Source organism: Pteronotus mesoamericanus, unplaced genomic scaffold (assembly GCF_021234165.1).
Source record: "Pteronotus mesoamericanus isolate MK-2021 breed Mesoamerican mustached bat unplaced genomic scaffold, CSHL_Meso_final contig_20, whole genome shotgun sequence".
Classification (NCBI taxonomy): domain Eukaryota; kingdom Metazoa; phylum Chordata; class Mammalia; order Chiroptera; family Mormoopidae; genus Pteronotus; species Pteronotus mesoamericanus.
In genome coordinates this window covers 20,074,395-20,101,130 of record NW_026555085.1, presented here as the reverse complement: position 1 = coordinate 20,101,130, position 26,736 = coordinate 20,074,395, and the positions used below count along the sequence as shown (strand labels likewise).

Genomic DNA, 26,736 nt, shown 5'->3' with positions numbered 1-26,736 from the left:
CTATGCCAAGCAACTCTCTATTGCACCAGCCCTACAGATAAAGCGTGTCTGTATGCCAAAGAAAGATATAAGAAGGGCACATTTCAAAGCATTGGAAAGTAAAAGCTAACACATGTAAATAAGCACATTTTATAAATCATGGACCATATGTGCACACAAGAGTCCAGATCTGCAGCTGGGCCATGTGGCCCCCACCAAACAGAAAGAAAAATTCAGGGTATCTCAAAACTTTAATTGTTTCAGTAATTTCAGGAAATCATGGTAAACAAACCATCCCCAAAAGTCAGATGGTTCTGTGAAATCTTTCTAACTCATAAAAGCCAAATTTTCAAAGACTAAATGACTCATAAGTACCTTCTAATGTATTTCATTGTTTGTTTTTGTTTATTCTGAGTCAATTTAACTCTACATTTGCAGCAGGGCTAAGTCTTTTCAAAGGCTGAGCTTTCCTTTGATTTACAGTGGCATTTTTGTCATATGTCAGAGCAGAACCCATGCCAACTGGAAAATGATAATTCCTCCATTGAAATTAGTAAATAACTGAAGTAAAGGCACTAAACTGAAACCGTGAACTAGCAGTACTGACGGTTACTGCTCCATGCTTATAAGGCTAGAAGGAATGTGATTCTTCATTTTCCTAACTACTTCTGAGCTGCCATAGCATTTGGCTCTTTATAGCCCCTCTTTATTTCTTTTACTTTTTTTGAAATAACTAAGAAACTTTATTCATTCTCAATATGAAGCAACTTTTTAATTTTTAAATTTAAAAAAATTTATTTTTCAATTATAGTTGATATATAATATTACATTAGTTTCAGGTGCACAACAAAGCCATTAGACATTTATATACCTTACAAAGTGATCACTCCAATGAATGTAGCATCCATCTGGCACCATACATAATTATTACAATATTATTGACTATACTCTCTATTTTGTACTTTGCATCCCTATGATTATTTTATAACTGGCAATTGTACTTCTTAGCCCCTTTCACCTTATTCTATCATCTTCCCAACACCTCTTCCATCCAGCGACCATCAGTTTACTCTCTGTTTCTGTGAGTTTGTTTCTGTTTTGTTTAGGTTGGCTCAAAAAAGCCTTAATAATTAAGTGTCTCTCATGTGAGGTATAAGAGGATACAGTGATGGGCAATGGTCTTTGCCTTTATGGGGTCTTATGGTCACCTGGGGTGTCAATCAAATGACTCAGTTTTCTTTAAAATAATTGTTACCAAGGAAAAGTATCCTACAGTTCTCTCCTCTCTGAAAGTTCTGTGTTCAAAATCCCTAAGAAGAGATTAGATTGGTTGAGTCAGTCCCCATTTTGTGGGGAATCTAGCTGTTGGGGGAACTCCTATGCCAGGACATTTCAGAGGATACTGGACCATTTATGGTGGCCATTCCTGGCCCAACCAGCTACAGTCAGCGTGGCAAGCTACAGCACTTTTAGTATAAAGATTTCTGTGTAAAGGGCTTTTTGGGAGGACACTATGGGTGGCCAGCATCCAAGGACTTTTCAGGAGGGGTCAGTTTAACTGGGAGGTGCGTCATTTGGTCTGCCAATTACAGCATGCTTAACAAATAGGAAGCCAATGTTTTATGGAATTGTAATTCCATAAAACATTGGAATTTTAATAAGGGAAGAGCTATCATAGGCTATCCTATCCAACTGTCTTTTTTTATAAATGAGGGCAGGGAAGCTTAGAGATTAAAGTTTACTTAAGTCACATTAGTGGTCAGCGATTGAGCCTGGATGAGAGCTCAGTTTTCCAGCTCATTCCAGTGTTCTTTCTCCTACACCATATACATGCTAAAGTGCATCAATGACCTTTTATGGCATATGTGAATTTATGAGTTAGATTAGAATCAGTTATATATAGCCAATTTTCCTAGCCCATACAGTTTGGGACAGGAAACTAACCTAAAATGCAGGGAGTTGCAGAGTTAGTTCATTGTCATTCTTTAGAAAGAAATTCAAATATTAATATGGTTCTCAGATATTGTATGATTCCCATAGTATAGGGTACCTATGCAAATGTCAAAATTTAAATAAATATGGGTGTGTATTTTGCTTAATGAATAGCTCTATGAAAAATAGTAAAACTATTGCAGTGTCAAAAATTCTTTGACAAAACCAGAATGGAATAATTCATGGAGTCCTATCTATATGTTAACCTACTCAGAGATTCAATATGAATATGGAATGCAGGTGAAACATGTTGGGCTAAGATATCCGGCTGCAGAGAGCCTCAGATCTCTCAGTTAATTGAGGGCTTATTCTGTGTGCAAGGCTGCGCTGGTCACTGTGGGCAATTGTGGACAGGAAGCTCTAGAGACAGCAGAAATTAGGAGACATATAGGCCAATTATGAGGAGAGGCAGAGGGAGTGGTGGTGAAGTAAATTGTTATTTAGGTGCTTAGTGGGTTGGGGGTATGGATTTATGTGAATTTGGGTCAAGATGGTACCTAGTTTTCTGAATTCCCCAATGCAGGTCTTTCATGCTCTTCCAACACTATGGCTTGATCAGTTTCCTCTCAATGCCCACATGGGATTTATAAAAGGAGAGAGGGAGAGGATGGGTGAAGCCACCCACTTTCGTGGAAGATAAAAATATTTCTGAAGAGGCTTTACCTCAATCATGTTGTCTTGTCAGTGGGGGCTAATTTTAAATGCCATCTGTAGTCATGAGATATTCTCTCCCTGAATTTGCCTTTGCCAGTCCTTCTCACACAGATCTAAGTTTATTTCCTTTCCACTGGTCATGAGAATCTGTCACCACTTTTTCTGTTTAAAGTCAGCTCATCCCTTCCAGCATCTTCTGAACTTTTTTGTCCCATCAGTAGACAACTCTTTGCCTTGTGTCATTAGCCAGCCCTTCTTTGCTGGCTCCTTTCAGTTTATTGCTTCCCAATTGAAACAAAACAAAACAAAATTTATGCACACCTACCTAATCCTTCTTTAGTTGATATCTCTTCTGCAAACTTCTCTAAATACTTGCTTTCTCTTCATGCAGGGCCAAAGAAACTGGGGTGGATAAAGGATTAAGGTAGAAAGGGAAATATTTAGCTCAGACAGGAAGTGCAAAACCACCTCAAATTCTGGTTGTTGAGCGACAAATTTGTAGACAAAGCAGGGTGAGGCTTTATTACAAATGTTGGTTCTGAAACATTTATGGATTCTAATTTCAAGATAAGTCTTACTTATCTAAAGCTTGGGAAGGCAGATCAAAGGTTGAGAGTCTCCAATTTTAAAGGTTCCTCAGTGAGTTCTGTGGATAATCTGACCCAATGTTCTCCCTTCCTTCTCTCCACTGCATCCTTAGTCCCCTCTAATCCCCGGCGGGTCCCCCTGAGCGCTCCACCGAACTACTCTCATTCTGGTCACTCATGCACTCGTCACCACATGCAATAGCCACTTCTTGTTCCTTCTTTTATCAGAAATTTGCTATTAACAAGGTCATATTTTTCCCTCTTGCCATTATTTCTTAGCCTTCCAAGATATTCCTTTCTCCTGGTTCTCCCTGAAGTATGTCTGACTGCTTCTTCCTTATCTGTCATAGGCTTTTTCCTCTCTCTACCTTTCTATATTAGTAATAGCCACATAGAAGCCAGATATTAACTATATAGAAATTTAATAACTCTTCAGGAAGCTGAAACTTGTTTTCTTACCCATTAACTGTTCTTTTCTTAAGGCAGGATGGTGTAGAATGATCAAATTTGTTCATGATAACATCCCTTAAAACAGCTATCTTAAGATTTATTTTGTTCAATTAAAAGCATTTTTAGCCCTTGTATAAATGAGAGTGAAGATGACAAAAGTGAATAATGTTTGTTTCCAACATCTGTAACATAAAATTGAAGTAATTAAGGGTCTTTGAGGCTTGGCATAGGGTTTTAAAGAACCTAGCCATTGTCTGGTTAAAATATCACAGAAATAAAGCTTCAGGACACCTTTTTCTCGTGCTTAGGCTGCTACTTAGTGACCGTTTTATCAGGTGTCCCCATCCTATCCCTGCCTGAATGTTTAGGGTATAGTATTGGAAAGGAGGCAAAATTAGAAGGGATCTTAAGAAGGTATTATGGTGTTGGTTTTCATAAAAATATACATAAAGCCTCTTTCTGGGTGAGGCTTGTTTCAAAACATTGTCTGACTTCCATGATGTGGGGTACATTTTGTGCTGATTAAATGGCCTAGAATTTTCACTTGACCACTATATTATATATACTTTTAAATTATCCCAGGGCCCTAATTAGACCATGACTCACCAGAAGTTGAATTCAGGTAGGCAAAATAATTGGGTGCTCCCCGTGGTTCTGACCGCAGGCTTTTTTCTTTTCACACCATAATCCTCTGGAACTATCACAACCATCCTCAGAGTTTCAAATACGCTGGCTGATCATGTCAAAATCCAGCTCTCTGACTCAGAGCCCTTTTCCATCCTTCATGATTATAGCCATTTCTGCTTGCTTTATATTTTCACCTGGAGGCCTCACAGACACCCCAAATACTGTATGGCCCAAGCTGAATTCATCAATATATGTCTCTCTGCCCATTACCACCCATGATGAAAACCCAGAGGTCATTCTTGGCTCTTCCATCTTTGTTACTCTTCACATGTTGACCTCTGATTGTTTCTGCAGCCTCATCATTTGCCTCCTTCCAGCTCTGCGACTCAGAGCCCAAAACAGCTTATAGTTCCTTTACTTGATCTCTTATCTCTTGCCATTGCTCATGCTCATCCCTCTGTCTAGAGTGCAAACTCTTACCACATATCTTCACCACATCCCACTCTCCCTTTATTTTTAAAGCTTCCAAACCTTTCAAATGCAGCCCAGGTGCTCCCTCTCTAGGATGCTTTGTCCAGTAAGGTCTCACTTTCTCCCTTGGTCCGGTACCATTAAAGAGAACTCCCAATATTTACTGACACAACATACACAATGCTATTAGTTCCTTGGGGAAAAGTGTGGCATTTTATTTCTTTTTGTCTCGCTATATTTTTAGGGCAATTCTGATAGAGAAAGCACGGCTTATTTATGCTTCTGAAATTCACAAGCAATGGATATGATCTGTCCTTCTCATCAATCATGTGAGATTCTCTATCATGTGAGTTTCTGAAACTCCTTGGAAATTTTTTAGCCTGAGAAGAAAATATTTTTCATAGAACAAATATATTTCCCCTATAAGACTTAATTAATTCCATTTGTGGTTTAATTTGAGCTCTTTAAAGTAATACTGAATGAAAGAAGATCTGTACTGGAAGAAGAATGTTTAGTCATCTGTGAAACTTTTCATTCTCCTTTGAGACCATCTCTCTGCCCTGTGACTCTGTATTGGGGATCACATTCCAGAAAAGAACACATGGATCCAGTTCAGCATAGTGTGCATGAGGAGATGCTGGGCACTCCTCACTGGAAATTAGTAGATTTTATGTTTCAATTCCTTGATGAATAAGGAGGTTGGATGGTTGAAAAGAAAATGCCCTTTGGTCATCAGTAGCAGAATCAATAAGAACCATTTGGGACATAAGAGATGTATGTAAATTATTACAATGAGAGGTGTCCAGATTATTACCCTGCTTTAATATTCATGAAGAACTGTGAGAAGATCATACTTTTTGACTCAGTGATTTCATTGCTATGATTCTAATTTAAGAAGAAATCAGGATTATTGGCAAATTTGCATTGAGTTATTTATAATTTAAAGTGTTTCTCTAACTGGTTTATTTCACTTAGCATAATGCATGATTTCACTCATATATGGAATCTAATGAAAACATTGAACTAACAAGCAAAATAGAGAGAGAATCATAGATGGAAAGTAGAATGACAGCAATGGGTGGAGAGGTTAGGGAGTGGAGGGATGGAGCAAATAGGAAAAAAGGACTCATGGACACGGACGACACAGCCTGTCGTTTGTGGGGAGGTGGGAAGAAGGTGTAAGGGGGATAAATGGTAATGTAAAAAATACAATAAAAATAAATTAAGAAAAGAAACTATCATGAGATTTCTTTCAATTGTGATGTGGCTTCTTTGATATTAAAATCTTTGATGGTTAAAAAAAACACTAATAAAACTTTTAAAACTATTTAAATAAAGAAAATGGAAAGAGCCTAAATACTGAACATTAGGGATTAAATAAATTATTATGGACTTCTTTTGGTATGATAGAATATTATATAGCCAATTAAATTATGTTTACAAGGAGTTTTAATGACATTAGGAAATCCATATGAAAAACTACTAAGCTAAGTAAAATGAGAACTGGGTGTAAAACTGCATATAGGATACAATCTCAACTATATAAAAATGCTGATAAATTCTGGAAAGAAATACAAATCAAAGGTAAATGGCTATTATCTCTAGGTAGTAAGGTTATAAGTGATAATTATTTTTTATTTTCCATTCCATATTTACATTTTTCAAATATTTCATAATAAACCCATGTAATATGTATAATAAGCCAAAATACAGCTGTTTAATAACAAAAGTCAAATATATTTTTCCAAGAAGTGGAGGTAATCAATGGAATGAATAATTACTTGCTTTGCACCTGGTAAATGTTATAAAATATTAAAAAGCAGCTACTTTTGGAGGAGAAAATATAACCAGCATTCTAAATGATAGTAGAATTTGCAAGTTATCATAGTGAGTCAGATTTTCAGTTACTTTTTGTTACTTCCCTGTTGTTTTCTAGCTTCGACCTCTGCGCCTGAATCAGCTTTCAGATGGTCCTTCCCTGAGGCATGGGCAGGTGTTGAAGAGGGCTGGGGAGGACAGAACCATTCCATCCCAGGCGCTGGGGAGGATGTCCTGATTTTACCCAGTGAGTAAAACAATCTGTGGGTTAAATGAACACAGGCAGACTGAACCAGGCCAGTCTAGTTGAAGATTATCTGTCCTTTAAATATATTGTACAACACTGTAAAGAATATGGAAATAAGAAGGCACTTGTATCTACAGCTTTTTTGGGAGTTAATATAGGAGAGGAATTGCATAATCCAGTGAAATCCAGAAAAACTAGTTCGGCCCATCTTCATTAAAGATGGAATAATTAGTCAGAATGCCAAAAGGACTTAAAATCCTTGACTAACTAGATAATTTTTATGTGTTAGAGAACAGATTTACTGACTATGTGAAAGAGAGTACTTTGGAAGAAGCAATTTACAATTGGCTCTTTATCTTTTGCCTTTGTGAAGCTTTTACAGATAGGACTAAGAAAAAAAATAACAAATAAACTCTTCTGTTGCCATGAGTTTTCAGACTCTAGAAAAGGAACAAATAAAATAGAAAAACAAAAGTTTATCTATCTATCCATCCATCTATCTAGAACCTTCTCCATGTATACAAACATATAAAGATGATTCCTCAGATACACTGAAACATACAACCATACTTATAAAATTCTCTTTTCTTAACAGAGAGTTTTTGAAACTCCCAGAAAATCTCGCTATACTGAGAAGAAAATATTTTTCATAGAACAAATATATTCCCCCAAAAGACCTAATTACATTTATGGTTTGATTTGAACTTAATAGTAAATGAAAAAATGATCTATACTGAAAGATGAGCATTTGGTCATATGTAAAGTAATAATAATAGTATTATTAAACATTTGTTGACAACTAACAGCATGGTAGAAATTACTCTCCATATATTAAGTCATTTAACCCTCATGATAACTCTGATATAAGTAATATTATTATCCTCGTTCTTACTGACAAAGAAACAGAGGTCCAGGGCAGTTAAGAAATTGCTCAGGGTCACAGAGTTTGTAGTTTAGCAGAGTTAGAATTTTAACCTTGGTGGTCTTATTCCTAGTTTGTATTCTTAACCGATCAAGTACGTTATTTTCGTAAAAGGACTAAGATTAAATAAAAGATAGTAGTTGTGTTGTTTGCTTTATTAATAATTAAAAATGAAGGCAGAATGATTAAAACATGCTGACTACCTTCTTGGTTCTGGTGGTGTGCCTGTAACTGCAAGGAGTATTTTCAATGGATGTGCCACAAGAATTTTTAAAACATGTAATACCTGATTATTTATCAGGGGCACTGACCTCTTTTCCCTTAGATTGTCCAATAAAAAAATGACAACAGCCATTCACAACAATAGGTGTGAATGAATCAAAATTATACCTATTTTTTGTCAGATTGGCAAAAATACAGGGGTCCAGCACAAATAATGCCCCTGTTTTATTACAAAAGCTCTTGTTACAAAATCATAAACATGCAATTCTGTAACATAATAGTATTACACTCAAACACATCATATGACATTTTAGGTGAAATGTTCAAATTAAAACTATAAATTATTATACCCATATTATTACCCTACCAACCACAGTCAATCAGGCATTACCTCAGCTGGACCCTGTGTGTTTTGGTGTGCCACAGAATTTCAGTAATTAGTCTGTGTGTGCCGTGAGATAAATAAGGTTGAAAATCACTGACATAGAGAGATGAGGAGCAAGAGACAGTGGGCTGACTAATAGGAAATTTATTATTATTATTATTATTATTATTATTCAACTCCCCTATCTTCCACCTCTCTTAAGGGAGGATGTAACTTTTTGAATAAACAAGCTCATGAGTCATTCCTATACAAAAAGGAAAAATCTGTTCTGTCTCAACAATCTCTTTGATGAATCTAGCCAGCAGATTGGCCCTGGGCTGTGGTTTTTCCCACTAAGCAAGCTGTTTCTCCCACTCTATGCAGGAAGCAAGAGAAGCTTTTGAAGGTTGCCAAGCTTTTAAAGTCCTCTGGGACCTTTATGCTGAGTGAGGAGCAATCTTAGCTATCTTGCTTGGCATTGCAGTTGACTGTATCCATGTGTGCTCTGGTGGCCCGGAACCTCTGGCATGCTCATCATCCTTTGTTCTTTGGTCAGCTTATATGATGGACCTGAATTCTCCATGTAATAGCTCTTAAATAGCACAAATCAGTGCTTTGGGAAAAGGTGGGTGGGGGCATAAGCACTGGATGTATAAAGTATTATATCTTCAGTTGGTCCTTTCGTATTACTGGGCGAACCAGAGAAGTTATGATTTTTGAAACGTAGTTATTGTTCATTATTTCTAGTTTTCAAATGTCAAGATAAGTGAATGAAAACATATATGTAATATATAATCAATAAAGTCCTTACTCTTTTCCTGTTGCCTCTCTGCTCTAATAAGCCCTCTTTGAACTCCAGCAAATCGTGTTATAGTGGTCAGCATTTTAATTCATTATTCCATTTTGGGCTTACATGGAAGCTGTTTTGGCCTATTTTCCTCTTCTAATTTTTGGCACACCTGACATTTTGACCTCTGATGGACCTGAGGGTTTAATTTACCTTCTTTTTCTATTCGTGGTTTGCATTCCTAACCTTTTCCTGGCTCTCCCGGTTTCTTTCATTCCTAGCCTTCTTTGAATCAAGTAAGTTTGTTCGCTCAAGTCTGACACACAATAGACATTCAATAAGTATTGCTTGAATTAAGTGCACACATCAAAGCTATCATTCGTAATTTAATACCAGAAATAAATCTTTGGATTTGACACAATATAAGATTTTACAGGTCTGTGAAAAAATAACATCTTCTCTCTTTAACAGGTTCTTAATAATTAAGACTTTTATGATGATGCTAGCAGCCACTGTCACTTAAATTCCCAGTGTGTGCCATACACTGGTGCTATGTATTCTACATGAATTTTCTCAATTAATTCTTACAACTACTTTATGTGAGGATCCTGTTATTATCCTTCTTTTTATAGACAAGAAATCCTGGACACAGAGAGATTAAGTCACTTGGCCAAGCGTAACTAGTAAGGAGGCTGGGGCAGGAAATCAGACAGTTTGATTCCAATTCCCTCTTTCTCATACCATTTTTAAAAACTCAGGACCCCTGAATGCTCTGGTTCATTCAAAGCAGACTGGATTTTATACTGAATTCATACTTCTCTGCTGGCTATTCACATTCTTCCCTTCATGTGGAACTAAAATGAAGAGAACTTTACTACTTACTGTACCTGAAGAATTCAATCTTACCACATTCCCATTACGTGCACACACAGGGAAAAACGAGAAACTTCCCAAAGACGTATCTGATGTAATGAGCCATTGGTAAAAGCACTTGCTTTGCATCTGGTTACAAATGTAGTTGTAATTCAAATGAACACTCCTTTCCAATTCAGTTTAACTGACATTTACTGAACACTCATTCTGTTCAAGGCACCAGGTGCTCCTGATCTGATTCTCCAAAGGCAAGTCAGATACAGCCGTGACCTCCAAACAGATAGTGATCTAAGCTGGGTTAATAAAACACATAATACATAATAAAATAACAAATAGCTGTAAGCAAAACAGAACTGTTTAGAGTCAAAGTGTCTTAGGCAAATAAAAGAGAGATGGTTTCATGGAGGAAGAAGAATTTGAAGTGGACCCTGAAAGATGGCCTAAGAGTCTGAGGGGCCGTATGAGACACCAGGGCATACTGGGAAGGCAGTGATGCTTCGGGAGATGAGGAGAGGCTGTCGACTAGGGTCAACCTGGCTTCACATTTGGATTCTGACATTTACCAACTGGGTGACGTTGGACCAATTTTAAACCTTTCTGACCATCTATAACATGAGGGCTATAGTTACTGTATCCTAATGCTGAGAAGGTTAAATGAGATAACGTCTGCACACATGACCACTGCGTGGAGTATTGGCAGTAATGGAATTAAAGATGAAAGCTGTGATTTTTAATGTATCAGGTCCTCTTTGCCTTCATTTTTCCATCTGGCTGCCCCTCTTGGCCTCTGGTATTAGCGACACTTTGTATTTGCTTTCCAATGGCTTATTATTTAATTCTCACAACATCTTTGGGAGCTAAATAGGTAATAACTATTATTACAGTAAAAACCCATTTTTACATAATACGATTTTAATGGAACTGCTGATTTTATAAAATGAAAGTGACTGGTAAAGAAGATTTAAGTGATACTTTTGAACCTCTAATATAATTTTATGGTGTTTTGTGTATTTTAATTCATTAATAAAGGAAATGTGTAGAACATTCCCATCATTATTCAAATAGAATAGCATAATTTTTCAATAAAATTCTTTGGGTAAATTGCCTATTTCTATTTTCTGGGAAATCAATTTTATGGAATGACCTCAGACCCATCCTGTTCCATAAAAATAGGACTTTACTATACTAATAAAAGATATCACTGCCTTAAGTATGCCACCATTTTCCTTCGAGGCCTTCTGTCTTTATAGACATTGGATTTTTGAAAGAGCTGTAAATTCTTCTTAGTGGTATTATATGGAGTAAGCTGAGACAATCATGAAAAATTTACTCTTGCAGTTTAGTTTATGATAACTTAGCTTCACTGTAACAAGTAATGTCTGACTGTCTTTCCCTCCTAAATATTGGGAGAATTGTTTTAAATCCATTCTAGACCTCTTATGAAATGAGAACAAGATTTTCAAGTTTGAAAGTCTCAAACCTTCACAAGAATATCTGGTTGATGGGTAAAATGATCATGCTAACTTGTACTTCCTGTTTTGTCCTGAACAGATCTAACAGGATTTGTGTAAGATGCTTGTAGCACTTTCTCTGAGGAAGTTTCAGCCATGACAGAATGACATCCTTTTCACATAGGGAAGACTTAATGAAAGGAAAATGTGTTGTAATTTTAAATGATATGATCCTTATTTAAAAGGTACAGATATGGTATCATATAGCCTTCAACCTGTGTTCCATTTCCTGTATGACTTTGGATTGTCCTTATTTGCAGGTGAGTGGGACAGTCCTGTTTATTTTTTATAATAGTTCTGTTTTTTTTTTTCTGATTTTCAATACTCAGGTACATTAAATAGCAGAGAGGTTCATCAAAGTCTTGTGATGTTCAAAGATCACAATATTTAATGCCTTTCCTTGTTAAGCCTCAAGGCATTAAAGTTGGTGATATAATGTAAAATTACCATAAATCAGGAAGTAATTTTGGGGGAAAGGGTTTCTATAAAATGTTGTAAATATAGCATTATTATGTTGATTTACTATTTTTAAGCCTGAAATTATAACTAATTTAGGGTAAGATACACATAATACAAAAACTTAGGTCTGTACCATCAATCAGAAACTAAGTATTTTAAATATTAGTATTCTCTCTGTAACTTAAGTAGTTTATAAAATTCTGGTCTTGTCCCATTTGGATGGGACAGAAATGTCATACAAACCATCATCAAATTTATCCTGGGTCACTAGCAAGTGGGACAGAAGCTAAATTTAAGCTTGTGTTACTGGGATCCTTTGTATGAAGCATGATGTCAGGATGGTAACTGTTGGGTGTGTGTTCTGGAAATCTATCATTTCTTAAAACCCCCCTAGAAACTTAACAGCTTAAAATATACATACCTTTTATTTTGTTCACAGTTTTCTGGGGTAAGGCTAGACCTGGATATTCTTATTGAGGCCTCCCCTGTGTTACAGTAGATGGTTGCTGGGCTGCAGTCATCTACAGGTTCAACTTCGCTGCACCATCTAAGGTGGTTCATTCATGTCACCAGTAGTTGATGCTGGTTATTGACTAGGAGCTCAGTCAGAGGAGTCAGCTCATAGGCCTCAGTCCCTCCCTACATGGGTTTCCCTATGGATCCTTTGGGGCTTTCTCACAGTATGGCCACTGAATTCCAAGAAGAAACAGCCAAAGGAGTCCCCAACAGTGGGCAGTCCAAAAGACTTGGGTGGAAGCTGCATGCTTTCTGAGCCTGCCTTTAGCGGCATCAGATATCAAAACCATCACAATCCCTTGGCCATCCAAGGCACTAATGCCAGTCTGGATACAGGGGAGGCGAATTAAGCTCCACTCTCAATGAGAAGAACAGCAAAGAGCTTGCAGCTGTCTTTAATCTACCACTATCATGTGTTTCTGTGTGCACACATGTATTTAAGAGCAGTTGTATTGGACTATTCAAAAGGTGTGTGTCAGGGTCTGGTAGATTTGTTCTATGTTCATTTTCTGGGCAGACATTAGATTTTGTTGGCTTACATGAAGGAGAAATTGAAGAATACCAGGAGACAAACTGGTCAAAGTATTTATTATTTATTTATTACTGTTCCATTACAGTTGTCTGAATTTTCCCCCATTGCTCTCCCCTTCCCTGACCGCTCCCCACTCCCAGTCAGTCCCCACCCTGTTGTCTGTGTCCATGGGTCATTTACAACCTATTCCCTGACTAGACCCTTCCCATTCTTTCTCCCCTTATTCCCTCTCCCCTCCTTTCTGGTTGCTGTCAGTCTGTTCCTTGTTTCCATGCCTCTGGTTGTATTTTGCTCATTTGCTTGTTTTGTTCATTAGGTTCCTCTATAGGTGAGATCATATGATATTTGTCTTTTGCTGCCTGTCTTATTTCACTTATTATATGTATAATACTCTCTAGTTCCATCTATGCTGTTGGGAAAGGTAGGAGTTCTTTCTTTCTGTTGCAATAGAATTCCACTGTGTTCACGTATGGCAGTTTTTTGATCCACTCATTTACTGCAGGGCACTTAGACTGCTTCCAGCACTTGGCTATTGTAAATTGTGCTGCTCCAAACTTTGGGGTGCGTAGGTTCTTTTGAACTGGTGTTTCAGGATTCTTAGGGTATAATCCCAGCAGTTGAATTGCTGGATTAAAAAGCAGTTCCATTTTTAGTTTTCTGAGGAAATTTCATATTGTTTTCCACAGTGGCTGCACCATTCTGCATTCCCCCCAACAGTGCACTAGGGTTCCCTTTTCTCCACATCCTCGCCAGCACTTGTTTGTTGATTTATTAACGATGGCCATTTTGACCAATGTGAGGTGGTATCTCATTGTGCTTTTAATTTGCATCTCTCTCATGGCCAGTGATGTTGAGCATCTTTTCATATGCCTATGGGCCCTCTATATGTCCTCCTTGGAGAAGTCTCTGTTCAAGTCCTTTGCCCATTTTTGATTGGATTGTTTGTCTTCCTGGTATTGAGTAGTATGAGTTCTTTATATACTTTGGAGATCAAACCCTTGTCTGAGGTATCATTGACAAATATGTTTTCCCATACTGTTGGTTCCTTTTTCATTTTGCTGCTGTTTTCTTTAGCTGTGCAGAAGCTTTTTAATTTGATTGTAGTCTCATTTGCTTATTCTTTTCTTTATTTCCCTTGCCCTAGTTGGTATTAAGATTCTTTTTTCTTCAGTACCTATAATGCTTGGTGTTATTGTATTGCCTCTTAAATGCCTGAGAATGGGATTCTTAAACCCTTCAAACATGATTGGACCCCCAGTGGGATTGCTAACTCTTAAATGGGATGGGTGGCAGTGTTTGGGCTGCAACTGGTGTTCTCTTCCTGGGAGAAAAGAGTATGGTGGGGTGAAGAGAGAAATGGAGCACAGATATTTTGAGCAATTTTGTTTCAGTGGACAACAGTCAAAATTTTCTTTAATTTTATTGAGAATATAAATGGGAAAGTTTTCTTTGAGATTTTATGGGGAATAACAGATAAATGTGATTTTTAAGAGGTACTTTTGATACAGAAACTATAATCAGTATTATTATCAAATCAAAATAAACAAATACAAAGAAAATCTAAGACTAAAGATCAAAGGATCTTTAGATACTGTATAAATCCCTTTTAGGCAGTTTCTTAGAGGAGAACATAGATCTCTGTGAACTTGGCTTAATGGCGAAGTGTGTTAAGGCCAGGTCCTTCCCACAAGAGGGAAAAATCAGGATCTGAGGCTCCATGGGGGAGGTATTTCCACAGACTGCAAATATACTGTAGAAGCTTACTACTTATAGGAATCTAAGAGCAAAATACCTTGCAATGTTAAATCCTTTGATGAATTGAATGACCATCTAGAAATTTATTTTACTTGGGAGTATTTTTACATGCTTATACTTACTTGTACTAAGTAGGTATTAATATATGTGTAAAAATGTAGGTCCATAGCTGGTAGGGAACTTAGTGGCTTTGTGGCCCATCTAAAATGAGCTGAGGTAATGCATATGTTTTAGAAATTGTAAAATGCTCTGAAATTCATTAATATTATTGCCCAGACTTTTACTATGTTTGTATCAAGAATAAGAGCAGAATTTGCTCTATGTTCTTAACCTAGTGTTACAAATTGCCCCCCCCCCCTAAAATGTATAAGAAGGAATAATGTTGCTTTTTTTGTTGTTTTAGATTTATGTTCTTAAAATAGGATTATATTTGAGAGATGCACTTGGAGGCTAGGGAGTTCCTTCTAGTTGCCATGACCATGATTCAAAATGTCTTCTTATAAATTAATAGCAGTATGACCCTAACAAATGACTAAGGCCTGAGACAGAGTGCCCTTGCCAAGATGGGTAACCAGGAGTTGGAATTTTGAAAATATATATATTTTTACAACTATGTATATTTTATCTATAAAAATTATTTCAATTAAAATAGCAGCAGAGATTTTCTCTATAAATGACAAAAAAACATAATTTTAAAAATATATTAAATAGGTTGATACCCTTTCTCTAATTTCAGTTTGTCAGTCTTGGCTTGACTTGATCATGGTGTTTGTTTCTGGGCTAATTAGAACTCACTTAGAATCTTCTCTTGGGACCCAAAACCATGTTAGCCCTGACACTTTTTATGGCTTGCTAACTTGCTGGAACTAATTAGAGTTTCCTCTAATTGAGTGGTTTTCAAATCCTTTGCTGTCATCACTCACCTGAGAAACATACTCATTGCCTTAGTTCATTAGTATTATAGTAATCTTCTAGGAGGAGACATAGTTCCTCAGGATTCACAGATCATAATTTGGATGGGACAGGGGGACCGATATTGGCAAGTGTAAAATATGTAAGAGACCCAGAGTTTATTTTGGTACTTAGCTCCACCTAGAGAATCACCGCCTTTCTAACTTTATAGACTTCTGACTCTGGTATCCCACAAGTGTGACCCTTCTGGGAACATTGTGTGTTAGCCCCTAGGGGCACATAACAGGTATACAAGTACATGTAATATACTTGTGGTGCTTTCCTTCAGTTCCAACAGGTGTGATTTCTTTACTGCTATAACAACTTCTTTCTCCTACATAAACTTTGCATACTTTTATGCACAGTTTAAAACTGCTTTTTAAAGGAACTATGCATTATTTTCCTCCGGACTTTTTGGAGTACGTTGGCCTTAACTATATAAACTCCTAGCTTCATAGCAGCAATAAATGTATTGGTGATTGCTATGGGAAAATATAAATATGTATCATAAACTTGATAGGAAATCAGAATTGCAGGACTTGGCATTTGATTCATTGTAAAGGATAAATAGAATGAGGCTGAAATGATGACTCAGAACATTAGTGCATGGGAGAATTAGTAGGAATGCCATCAGTGGAAGCAGAGGAAGCAGGGGAAGGACCAGGTCTAACAGGGAGGATAATGAAAGACATTATGGACATATACTAAATTTCCTGTGCTGATGCCTAGATGATAATGGGAGATGTGGACCAGGAGTTTGGAGGGAAGCCAGTTAGGAATCTGGATTTAGATTTGGCAGTCCTCAGAAAAGTTGACTAAGGAAGTGTTGGGAATTGAACCAGGGTTGGAGACAACATGAAAACCATCACAGAGAGATATAAGGAGAGAGTAAGTGATAATATCTTAGAGGAAATTCTAATTAAAGTGACAGGAAGAGAAACCAGAGAAGGGCCAATCATGAAATCAAGAGGAGAATTAAAACAACAGAAGACAGGAAAAGAGCAAAACCAAGATGGTGGAAGTGGTTAACAATAAATGTTACAAAAAAGACTAGGAAGACAGTGATTTAGAAATTGAGAATAAATTAGGTACTCTCTGAAGGCTCCTACAAATCAAATGCAAAATATAATGCTTTCGTTGTCTTTACTGTTCCACACATCTGCATTTGGTCTTTATGGAAACCCTCGTAGAGATTAATGTCTTCAAGGATTCCTGTATCTTTGCTAAAATTAAAGCAATTACTCCCTGATGAGACGGCAACACTTCAAGAGTGCCAACCAGATTGTCCCTGGTCACTCTCTGGTTAGAATACTGCCAAGTGTTCTAAATTCATAGGCTCAAATGATAGGTTAGTTCCAACAGAATTGGTCAATTTGTATAGCTCAATCAGTTTGGGAAAACAGAAGAGGCTATATTCTTTAAGATATTACTGTCGTTTCCTAAAAATATACAGTATTACAAAAATATAAAGTGGCACAATAAATATTTTTTAAAAAGATTGTGTAAAATTCTTAGGAGTTCAGTTCTGGAGATAAGCTTTGAAGGTCATATTTAAAATAGGCAGCAATAGTCCATCAGAGTACATTAGTTAATTCCTTTCAACTTTGAAATACTGAAACTAGCATCCATTGGTATTTATTTTGGGGATGTTGATATTAGGAGCTAATCTCTTTAAAGTCATTAGTAAATAGAGTGACCAACTACTGTGCTTTACCCAGGATTGGGGAATTTCCTAGGACACAGGACTTTAACTAGTAAAACCTAGAAAGACAAACCAGGATGAGTTAGTCATCCTACTAAAAAATCACTTTTAAAGTGCTTACAGTCCCATACTTTATGATGTGAACTGCTACAGATTTGCTGGGAATTCACAAGATTTTTCCTTGCCTTGAATGCATAAATTTATATTTTACCTAGTTTTCTTCCCTCAAGAAATTTGTCTAATGGAATTAATATTCTTTGAGGAGATACAGACATTAGAAACGAAGCGAACTTGAGTTGTTGCGTATGTTTTCCCCTCCTGGTTGGGGCTGAGGAAGCATGAGCTAAGTAAGGAACAGCTGCTCTTGGGGCCCTTAATATAGAGCAGGACATTTTTCACTTGCTATAGTTGAACTATGTACTTCTTTTTCTCTATACGTTTGACCATTTTCCATGGAGATATTTTTGGAATGTAGAACTACATAATTTATGATTTCCCAGTGATTGTTTTAGGCACAGTTGCCGTTGCTTGAGTTGATTGTGCTTTCTTGAGGGAACTCTTCGAGTCTCTTCATAGGCAGAACTTTAAATGTAAGAAGGTTACCGAGTAATTTGGTGATTAGAGGTGCAGCCTGGCCAGCAGGGGCAGGAATTGCATAGGTGACTCACTGTCAACCGTTAGTTACCACCCTTGTGCAGAGTCCAGGAGCTCTTAAGTTCTCACATGTCCTAGGTCTTTGTGGTAATCTGTTGATGCCTCGATCCATGCTCAGAATAATATTTTTAATACATAAAATAAAATAGGATTATAAAAGGAATTAGTATTTTGATATAGCAATCAAAATATTAAAAATCAATTTGTGACATAAAAATATATATGCTTCTCTACTAGAGCATTAAACAACACTGTCTAGTGCTGGTTCTAATTATAATCATAATTTAAATGAAGTTGTTGTAGATATTCTTCAAAAAGTGCTGCCATAAATTTCTTCCCTCCTTGTAAATGTAGGCTGTTCCTCCCCTGGAGAAGTGTGGACTCACTTCTCTCTTTGAATCTAGTCTGGCCTTTGTGACGTGCTTGACTGATAAAATGTAGTAAAAGTGATGTTCTAGAACTTCCAGAGTTAGGTAACAAAAACCCTTGCATAAGAAGATCTTTTGGCCTGGATGTCTTATTTGTTATTGGAATGTTCCTTTGGGACAGAACCCTTGGGCTATGGGAATCTCCAGTCACACAAGCCATGTTTTTCATACTGATTGGCAGTCTCTGAGAAGCTCTAGCTAGTAGCCAACATCAATTTCCAGCCATGTAAGTGGTCTGTCTTGGACATCCAGGCCAGCTGAGCTCTGCACAGGTATACCTTTGTTAAAATTGTGCTTTGCTCCATTGCACTTCACAGATATTGCTTTTTAAAATTTTATTTTATTTTATTTTACTTTTACAAAATAAAAGCAAGATCCTCCACCAGCAAAAAGACTGTGACTTGCTTTACTGCAATACTTGCTTCTTTGTTATGATGGTCTGGAACCAAACTTGCAGTATCTGTGATGTATACTTGTAATGAATGACATTTGCTGACAACTCTGAGGTTTTTATTTTCTCCCCTTTATCTATAAATGTGCTAACAATCTCCTATTTTATTTTTAAGACAATATTACTCAGTTTCTTTTGTGTATTAAATAATACTCCCTTAGAAAGGGCATTCCAATGTTCACTTTACAAAGATTCCACATGGGCCCTGGCAGAGTTAAATGCTGAGAATGTGAAAATTAATTAAAACTTCTCTTCAAAGGAGGCATTGTCTCTACTCTTCCAAAATTGATTTACCTCTGTTTTATCACCACTATTTGCACAATGCACCTGATGTTAAAGAGGAGTTTAGAAATCATGCATCTATTAAACAACTATTTACTGGACACATGCTTTATTATGTGCCTGGCACTTTGCTTCATGTTGGGGTAAAAATGGTGAGCAAAACAGTTGCAATACCTACCTAGAACTTACTGCTTATTAGGAGAGACATTAATGTAATCACACATACAATTATAATGATAATATATCTAACAACTGTACTGTAGGAAACATTTGGACAGTTATGAAACCATGTATCATGAGGACCTGGGCTAGAATGGAGGTGGATTCATTTAGATAAACCATATTGTAAGGCAGAAACACCCATTTAGATATTAGTTAATTATGAATTTACCTGGAATTTCTCAAATTGTTTCCTATGAAAAGAGCTTTTTATAATCATCACATGGGAGTAAGATAACGAATTCAAATGATTTGGGGAAATTTCAGATTAAATACAGATAATTAAATTTCTTTGCATCTCGTCTGGTCTTTTCAAAACCTTTTCTATGATGATATGAATTGTGTAATTTCTAGAGGGGGATTTGGCATGGACTGTTTCTGTGAGATGTTTAACCATGTGGTCTTTTTATTCACAGAACCGCTCATGATGTCACAAAGTACTCTCACTCTTAGTCCAATTCTTGCAGCTATTCCATAAGGTCAGGTAGCCAGTTGTATTAGGTAAGATTAGGTCTTCTGTAAATAACAAAGACCTGAAAAATAGAATTTCATATTCTATCTTATATAAAAGTAGTCTGTTCCATGGTGTCAGGGACTTGAACTCCATTGACCTCTTTGTGTCACCATATGCTGTTTCCATTCTCAAAGTCACTCTGAGACATGTCATGGTCGGACATGTCTGCTGGAGCTCCAGCCTCTGTGACCACGTTCCAGAAATGTGGAATAGAAAAGATTCTTCCTGTAAGTCACACATGGCATTTCTCCTCATCTCTTCCTGGCCAAAACCTAGATGAATGACCATATCTAACTGGAAAGGAGGCTGGGAAATGTAGTCTTTTGGCTGGGTGACCACGTATTCAGCTAAAAATGGAAGTTCTTATTACTAAGGAAGGAGAGAAAAAGTACTGAGAAGCAACTAGTGGTCCCTGCCACAAATATCTCTCATTTTTCAACTGAGTAAAATGGGCCCAATAAGGAAGGACTAGGAAAGAGCACAGAAATCATAGAAACAGCACAATTCAAATCCAAACCTGCACATTCCTCGAGCCGCTCTAGTTCATTACATTATCCCTATTTAAACCTGTGGGAGGGATCAAAATAGAGCCTTTCAAAGGCTGTGATATAAAGGGTCATGGTGATATAAACAGATAACACCATTGTAAGATATATTTTAAGACAAAGGTAGGAATATATTTCTTAGAGGTATATCCCCATATTTGGGAATTAATAGCACTTGGTTAACAGAAATCTGTAAGTGGTATGTGACTGCCTTTTGTTATGCATACATTATTTAGACCAGAGCTCTGTTTGTCAGGCTGCTGTGCTCTCCAGGGCCTGCTCTGTGTCTAACAGCATCTCCTGGCTTTTCTTCATTTGTCACATCAGTGGTGCTTTGCAAACCTTGAATCCCATCTGAAGCCATCTGTTTGCCTCGCTTTATTTACACGATAACGTCACCTGATTGCAGTTTAGTGTCTGGTTGACAAACATTGCTCTTACCTAGATTGAGCTGGGGTTTTGTCTTTTAACAACAGTGGACTCACCACGCTGACTGCATTTCTCAGTGAGGAGATGGTGCCTGTGAAGCCCACGCAGGGAGTCAGCCCAAAGGCAGTGAGCTTACCCCACTGTGCCAGGACTGGCTGGGCTGTGCTCAGCAGTGCAATGGCAGGCATCACTCTGCTGTCTTCCAGCACATTACTGGTACCAAAGGGAATCCTCTCGTCTTGATGCTCCCAGTGTTTATTGTCACTTCAGAACAGTATAGATGCTCTTTGCATATTTGTTAGATGAGTGAGTGGGTGAGTGAGTGAATGAATGAAATTATGAATGGTGCATTGAATGGAAAGCTAATTAAGTTCCAGCTCCTCTCTTCCATTCCTCTTGATGGCGCAATTGCTGGACCTGTGATATCTCAGCAGAAATGACTGTTGTTGGCACAGTGAGGCCGGATGCCTTGGGGTGGTTGCTCTGGGGATATCGCAATCCTTCTGAATCAGAGCATTCACACTGACAAACTAGGCCCCTTCCCTCTCCCCTCAGCTGGGTATCATGTGTGGAAGCACTTTCCTTTTGAGAGATCTAGGGAAATGTGTGTCTAGAGCAGAGTTTCCTCCCACAGGCTCAGGTATTTGTAATTCCAGTCCTCACCACAGTGGCAGTTTTTACTAAAACCCTGTGGGAAAGGGAAGTGGGCAGGAACCCATGATGACTTAAATCTTATAAATAGGATTTAAGCTTAACAATGCTTAAATACGCACACATACCTCTGATGTAGAGCAGTTCCCAAATTGCTGACTCCTAAATCCTCCTGAGGGACCACTGGAGAATTAGCTCCTAGAAATACAATTCTGTTTCCGAGAGGCCTGAGTTCTGGTAATACTAGAGAGCAGAGGCTCTCATGGAAGCCCACGGCTCCCCCTCGCTCCTTGGGTGAAATAGCATTCTGTCCTACTCTGACTTCACGCAGCTTGCTTTTCTTGTACTCTAAAGAATAGCAAGAGCTTGCTTCCTAATTTGTGTTATCCTCCTTAACCCTCAAAATGACCTCAGGGAGCTCAGGGCAGGGTGTCAGTTGTCATCGAGTCACAATCTATTGCCTCATTCCCTTATCAGCTGCATAGCAACTACCAGGACTCACGCATGCTATGCCATTGCAATCATTGATTATGCTCCTTGTCTCTGTTTTTTTTTTTTTTTCATTTAGTTGATTCACTTTAATGAATAACATATTGTTCTTTCTCTACATGCATATATTTAAGAGTGTAGGGGAGGTAGGCGTAGGTATTTGTTAGCTTTCTAGTCCAGTGTCTTCCAAAATAGCGTATGAAAGATAGTCCATTGAAGAGCAGATAGAGAATACTAAAACCTTTATTTTTAATTTTAATTTTTTAATTTCTATTTATTTATTTTTATTTATTTTTAACCTTTGCTCTGAAAGTTTTTTCTTTGTATATTTTTTATTATGTGTATAAATTTATTACATTAGTATTGTGGTATGTATATGTGAATTGTCAACAAATTTATAAGTAAATAATATCGAGAATATATGATTAAAATTATAATCATCTAGAGAATGAATGTTTGGCATTTATTTGAATTTTAATACCATATTAGTTTTTATTAACTATAATAAGAGTCTCATAAAAGCATTTGCTAGTGAAATATATGCTATATATGGTACACATCATTCTATATGTATATGGCTTACACAAGTTGTTTAATTAGGTGACAAAATATAAAACTAGAAAACTGACTTCAGGAACCTATTTTATCTAAAAGATAGGTTAACATTTATGGAAACCTGTAACACCTTTCATTCAAAAGCAGCAAGTTTTAATTTACCTAAGGCCTTGGTCTTATATATCGATGCTATGTAATATTTTAGGGGCTTTCCAATGAATTCACGGTAAATCTCAAACACATTTGTTTGGCCTGCAGAGCCCTTTGTGATGTGGCCTCACTGTCTATCACTTCTCTGTGGGTCTCATTCCTCAATCACACTCATCTACTTACTGTTTTTGAATAGAATCAACAATTACTCCTTCCCACTTATAGTTTCTCTTCTCTCTGCCTAACTATAACTTTCCCCAGCTCTCTTTCCTGGTCCCTCTCCCCTTTTCCTTCCTAATGCTGTCTTCTAGTTACTCCTTTTTGTCTTTTAACACTCAATTTATTGTCACCTTTCCCAGAAAGAGTCCCTGAATCCCATTTGATGTAATTTCCCTTGCCCTGTGTCCCTGCAACATCTTGGGCATATTTCTATTATATACCCTTATTCTCTAATTATTGACTTTTTTACCACCTTGAAAACAGAGGGTATACCTTATTTGACTTTTTACAGCTCCAGTGGAAAGCACAGTACTTGACATGTTCCAGATACTCAGTTAGTACTCCAGTGAGTAAGTGAAAGAATGAGATGCAGGCACTGCCCAGTCAGTCCCTACTAAAGTAAATCTATGGGTTTTGGAAACTGGAGGGAAAGATACCACTGTCACAATATTGGCAAACAAGGGAGGGGTGGAGGATGGTAGACCTTAAGAGCCTTAGTAATGGATGAGTAGGTGCTGGTTCTGTTGGGGAGCTCTGGTGGTCTGGGGATCATTCAACTCCAGTATTTATTTAAAATCCTCGGGCCAGAAACTTATCCTTCGTGAGTTGTGCTTCCTACAGGTAAGAAGGTACTCTATGCAAGAGAGAGCAGGCTCATTCTTTTCCTTAATGTAGTTCTCTGAACTTGAGTATTCCCAGTAGGTGGCTCTCATTTCCCTTCTCCCCTGGTGAGCTGGTGGCCTTTCATTCAGCTACTCCTCCACACAGCTTGCCTCCTCCCTCCTCCCTACAGCTTACACCTGAGCAGTTGATGGGCCTCCTGTGGATCAGCACCTGAGGAACTGATGGGCCTAGCATGGCTTGCCAATCAGGAGTTTAGAGCTCTAAACTCCGGGGGTCCACTGCCTTCTCAGCCTGCAGGCCTCCCATGGCTCAGCGTCTAGGCTGTTGACACACCTCCTGTGGTTTTAGCTAGAGAGCAGCTTGAGGATCTTCTGTTTGCTGTGAAATAGTTTCAGAGGTTACTTTTTCTCATTTGCATAGTGTGGATGCACCTGTTTTTGTTTGTTTGTTTGGTGAAACTATAAAAGGAAGAGCATAAATGAGAAAATATTGGTGCCTGCTTAGAGCTATGACATTGGCTACTGCAAAGGGGCCCAGGTTTTGCTGTTTGTAAAAGAGTTAAGGCTTCACTCATAGTGCTGGTGAAGAAATTATTTGTACCTGAGGAAATATGAAAGGTGATGTAAGCCTTTTGGGCTCCTAGAGTATTACCTGGTGTGTATGTAATATGAATTTAAAAGGCTTCTAATACTTCTTAAATTATCTTATTCATCTGAAGGATCACCTGAGAAGTGGCTTTGGGCACAGCAAGCTGACCCTGTAGTTCAAGTGGAAAGGAAGGAAATAGTTAAAGGATTTAAACTGCTAAGGAAGACTTTTGCGTTTTTCTAGAGCAGCAGCAGTTTGTACGAAAATCACAGCTTTTATGCATTAGGTACGGTTGAGTCTCTTCCTAAAAGCAGTGTAAGAAATGTGGACCCCAATTCCATCCGACCCCCTACCTTCCACTGCACCCCACCTCATCCCTTCCTCCCAGGGAAAAGGAGCTCTAGGACCAAAGGGGCACGCTGCTTCATCCAAGGATTTTCAGATAATAAAGAGACTGGTAGGGAGTCAGAAAAACAGAAGAAATTATTGATAACATAATTTTTGCCACACAATTATCAGTTTAAGCTTCACTCAGAGAGGAAACCTTAACCATGATTTTTATAAACTCCACTCTTCTAGTATCTTCTCTTTTCTCATCCTAATTCCTCCATGACCCATCACAAGCAAACCAAAATCACTTCACATTAATAAAGACCATGCCAGAATTTCAGTACCAAGGACTGAATTTTCCTTTTTAAGATCCCAGGTTATTCGAATACTATTGGTCAGAGAGGCTGGGTTAAAAATCAAAAGGCCATAAAATGTTATCAGCAAGAAATGATACAGAAAGTAGCAGAGGTATTCGAATTTCATTTTCTGAGTCCAGGGGGCCATAAATTATGTAAATATAAGGTTACAGGAAGATGTGACATATTGAACATAGTTAGATCCCCATTTTTAATAATAGTAACAGTAATTACAATATGGTTTTAATATTAGTATTACTAGCAATAATACCGCCTTTAGTATGAGATAATATAAATTCAGTTTTTTAAAATGTGCCAGGCATTGTATTAATTTTTATTTTATCTAACTGAAGGCATTGGCGCTGTATTTTACACACAAGGATACCAAGATTAAAAGTTCTTAAACTTGAGTGTGTTCATAAGAATCAGCTGAGATGATTTTAAAATACTAGTGATCTGCCTTTTGAAACCACTCTGCAGTTAGTACTGAAGTGGGTGTCCATTGACCATTATTTTGAAATACCTTGGCCTAGAATAACACTCCGTAGATCACAAGGCCAGTAAGGAGTAAGCCAGAATCCAGACCTGTGTCGTTCCTGCTGTCCATACTTTCCTTCCTGTTGCTTCGTATCTGAATGAAGAAGGGTCAATACTTTCCTTGCATGCTTTATACATCCAATTTCATCTACTCTTATGTATACTTACAATTAACACCGGACTTCTGGAACTTTATTCTGTTTTTATTTTTTACTTTTTAGATTTTATGTATTTATTTTTAGAGAGGGGGGAAGGAATGGAGGAAGAGAGGGAGAAACATTGATGTGAAAGAGAAAACTTTATTGGTTGCTTCTCACATGCTCCTCAACCTGGGACCGAACCCACAATCCAGGCACGTGCCCTGACCAGAAATCGAACTGGTGAACTTTTGCTTTGTGGGAGGACACCCAACTAACTGAGCCACACCAGTCAGGGCTTTATTTTGTTTTTAAAAGTTTAAATAATACCTGAAATCTTTCTTGTCCAAAATAATACAGAAATATACTAAGAAAAATATCAGTAATTCTTTAACCATTCCTTGTTGTCCTTTCTTTGATAACTACTGTTCTCAGTTGGGATTACATTGTTGTTTTTTATATGTATATTTACCTATTGATGTGTAGCTTTTCAAAATATTAATTAATTGAACACTTTATGACAGGCTCCATCATAAACATGTTAGATGAATTCACTTTGTAACCCTCATAATCACCTTATGAGGCACAATTACTATCTTTCTTTATCAGCTGAGAAAGCTGAGACTTGGATATTATAATGCTCATTGGTAGAGGGACAAAATTTAGACCCATTAGTCAGACCCCGGCGCTCTTCTGTACTATGCACGCTAAGGTATCCCTCAATCAACATGAAAATATGTTCTAAGTATTTATATGTGACTTTAAATACATTTGACAATATATCTTGGACATACTATCACATCCTTCTGCATAGCATTTTAGAGTAAGAACATAGCGTGACTCATTGAACTACTATTTACTGACGAACACTTAAGGCTTCTTCCTCCAAATTTTCACTTTTACAAACTATATAATAGCAAAAAATATAAGTGGGAGAATTTCTTCAGGCCAGTTGGGTCCCAAAGTGGAGTCCAAAGACTACCTACATCTGAAATGACTTAGAAAACTTCTTAAAAATGCAAAACACACCTTAAAGGAACACATAATCATCATATTATAACCTTTCATTGAGCCCAGAAAAAGATAGAAAACATCCCAATTTAATCTCAAGGCTATAAAATAGATTCTAAAATTAGACAAAAATAGCCCAAAGAAAGAA

At 37.4% G+C, this 26,736-nt stretch overlaps 1 protein-coding gene across 1 annotated transcript in view; it reads left to right on the top strand.

Moving 5' to 3' along the window:
- Window positions 1-26,736, top strand: part of PKHD1 (PKHD1 ciliary IPT domain containing fibrocystin/polyductin) — a 433,649-nt gene that overhangs the window by 232,049 nt on the left and 174,864 nt on the right. The window contains exon 51 of the mRNA XM_054569476.1: window positions 6,697-6,825. Within this exon, the coding sequence (XP_054425451.1) occupies window positions 6,697-6,825 (129 nt within the window). The remainder of the gene's footprint in view (window positions 1-6,696; window positions 6,826-26,736) is intronic.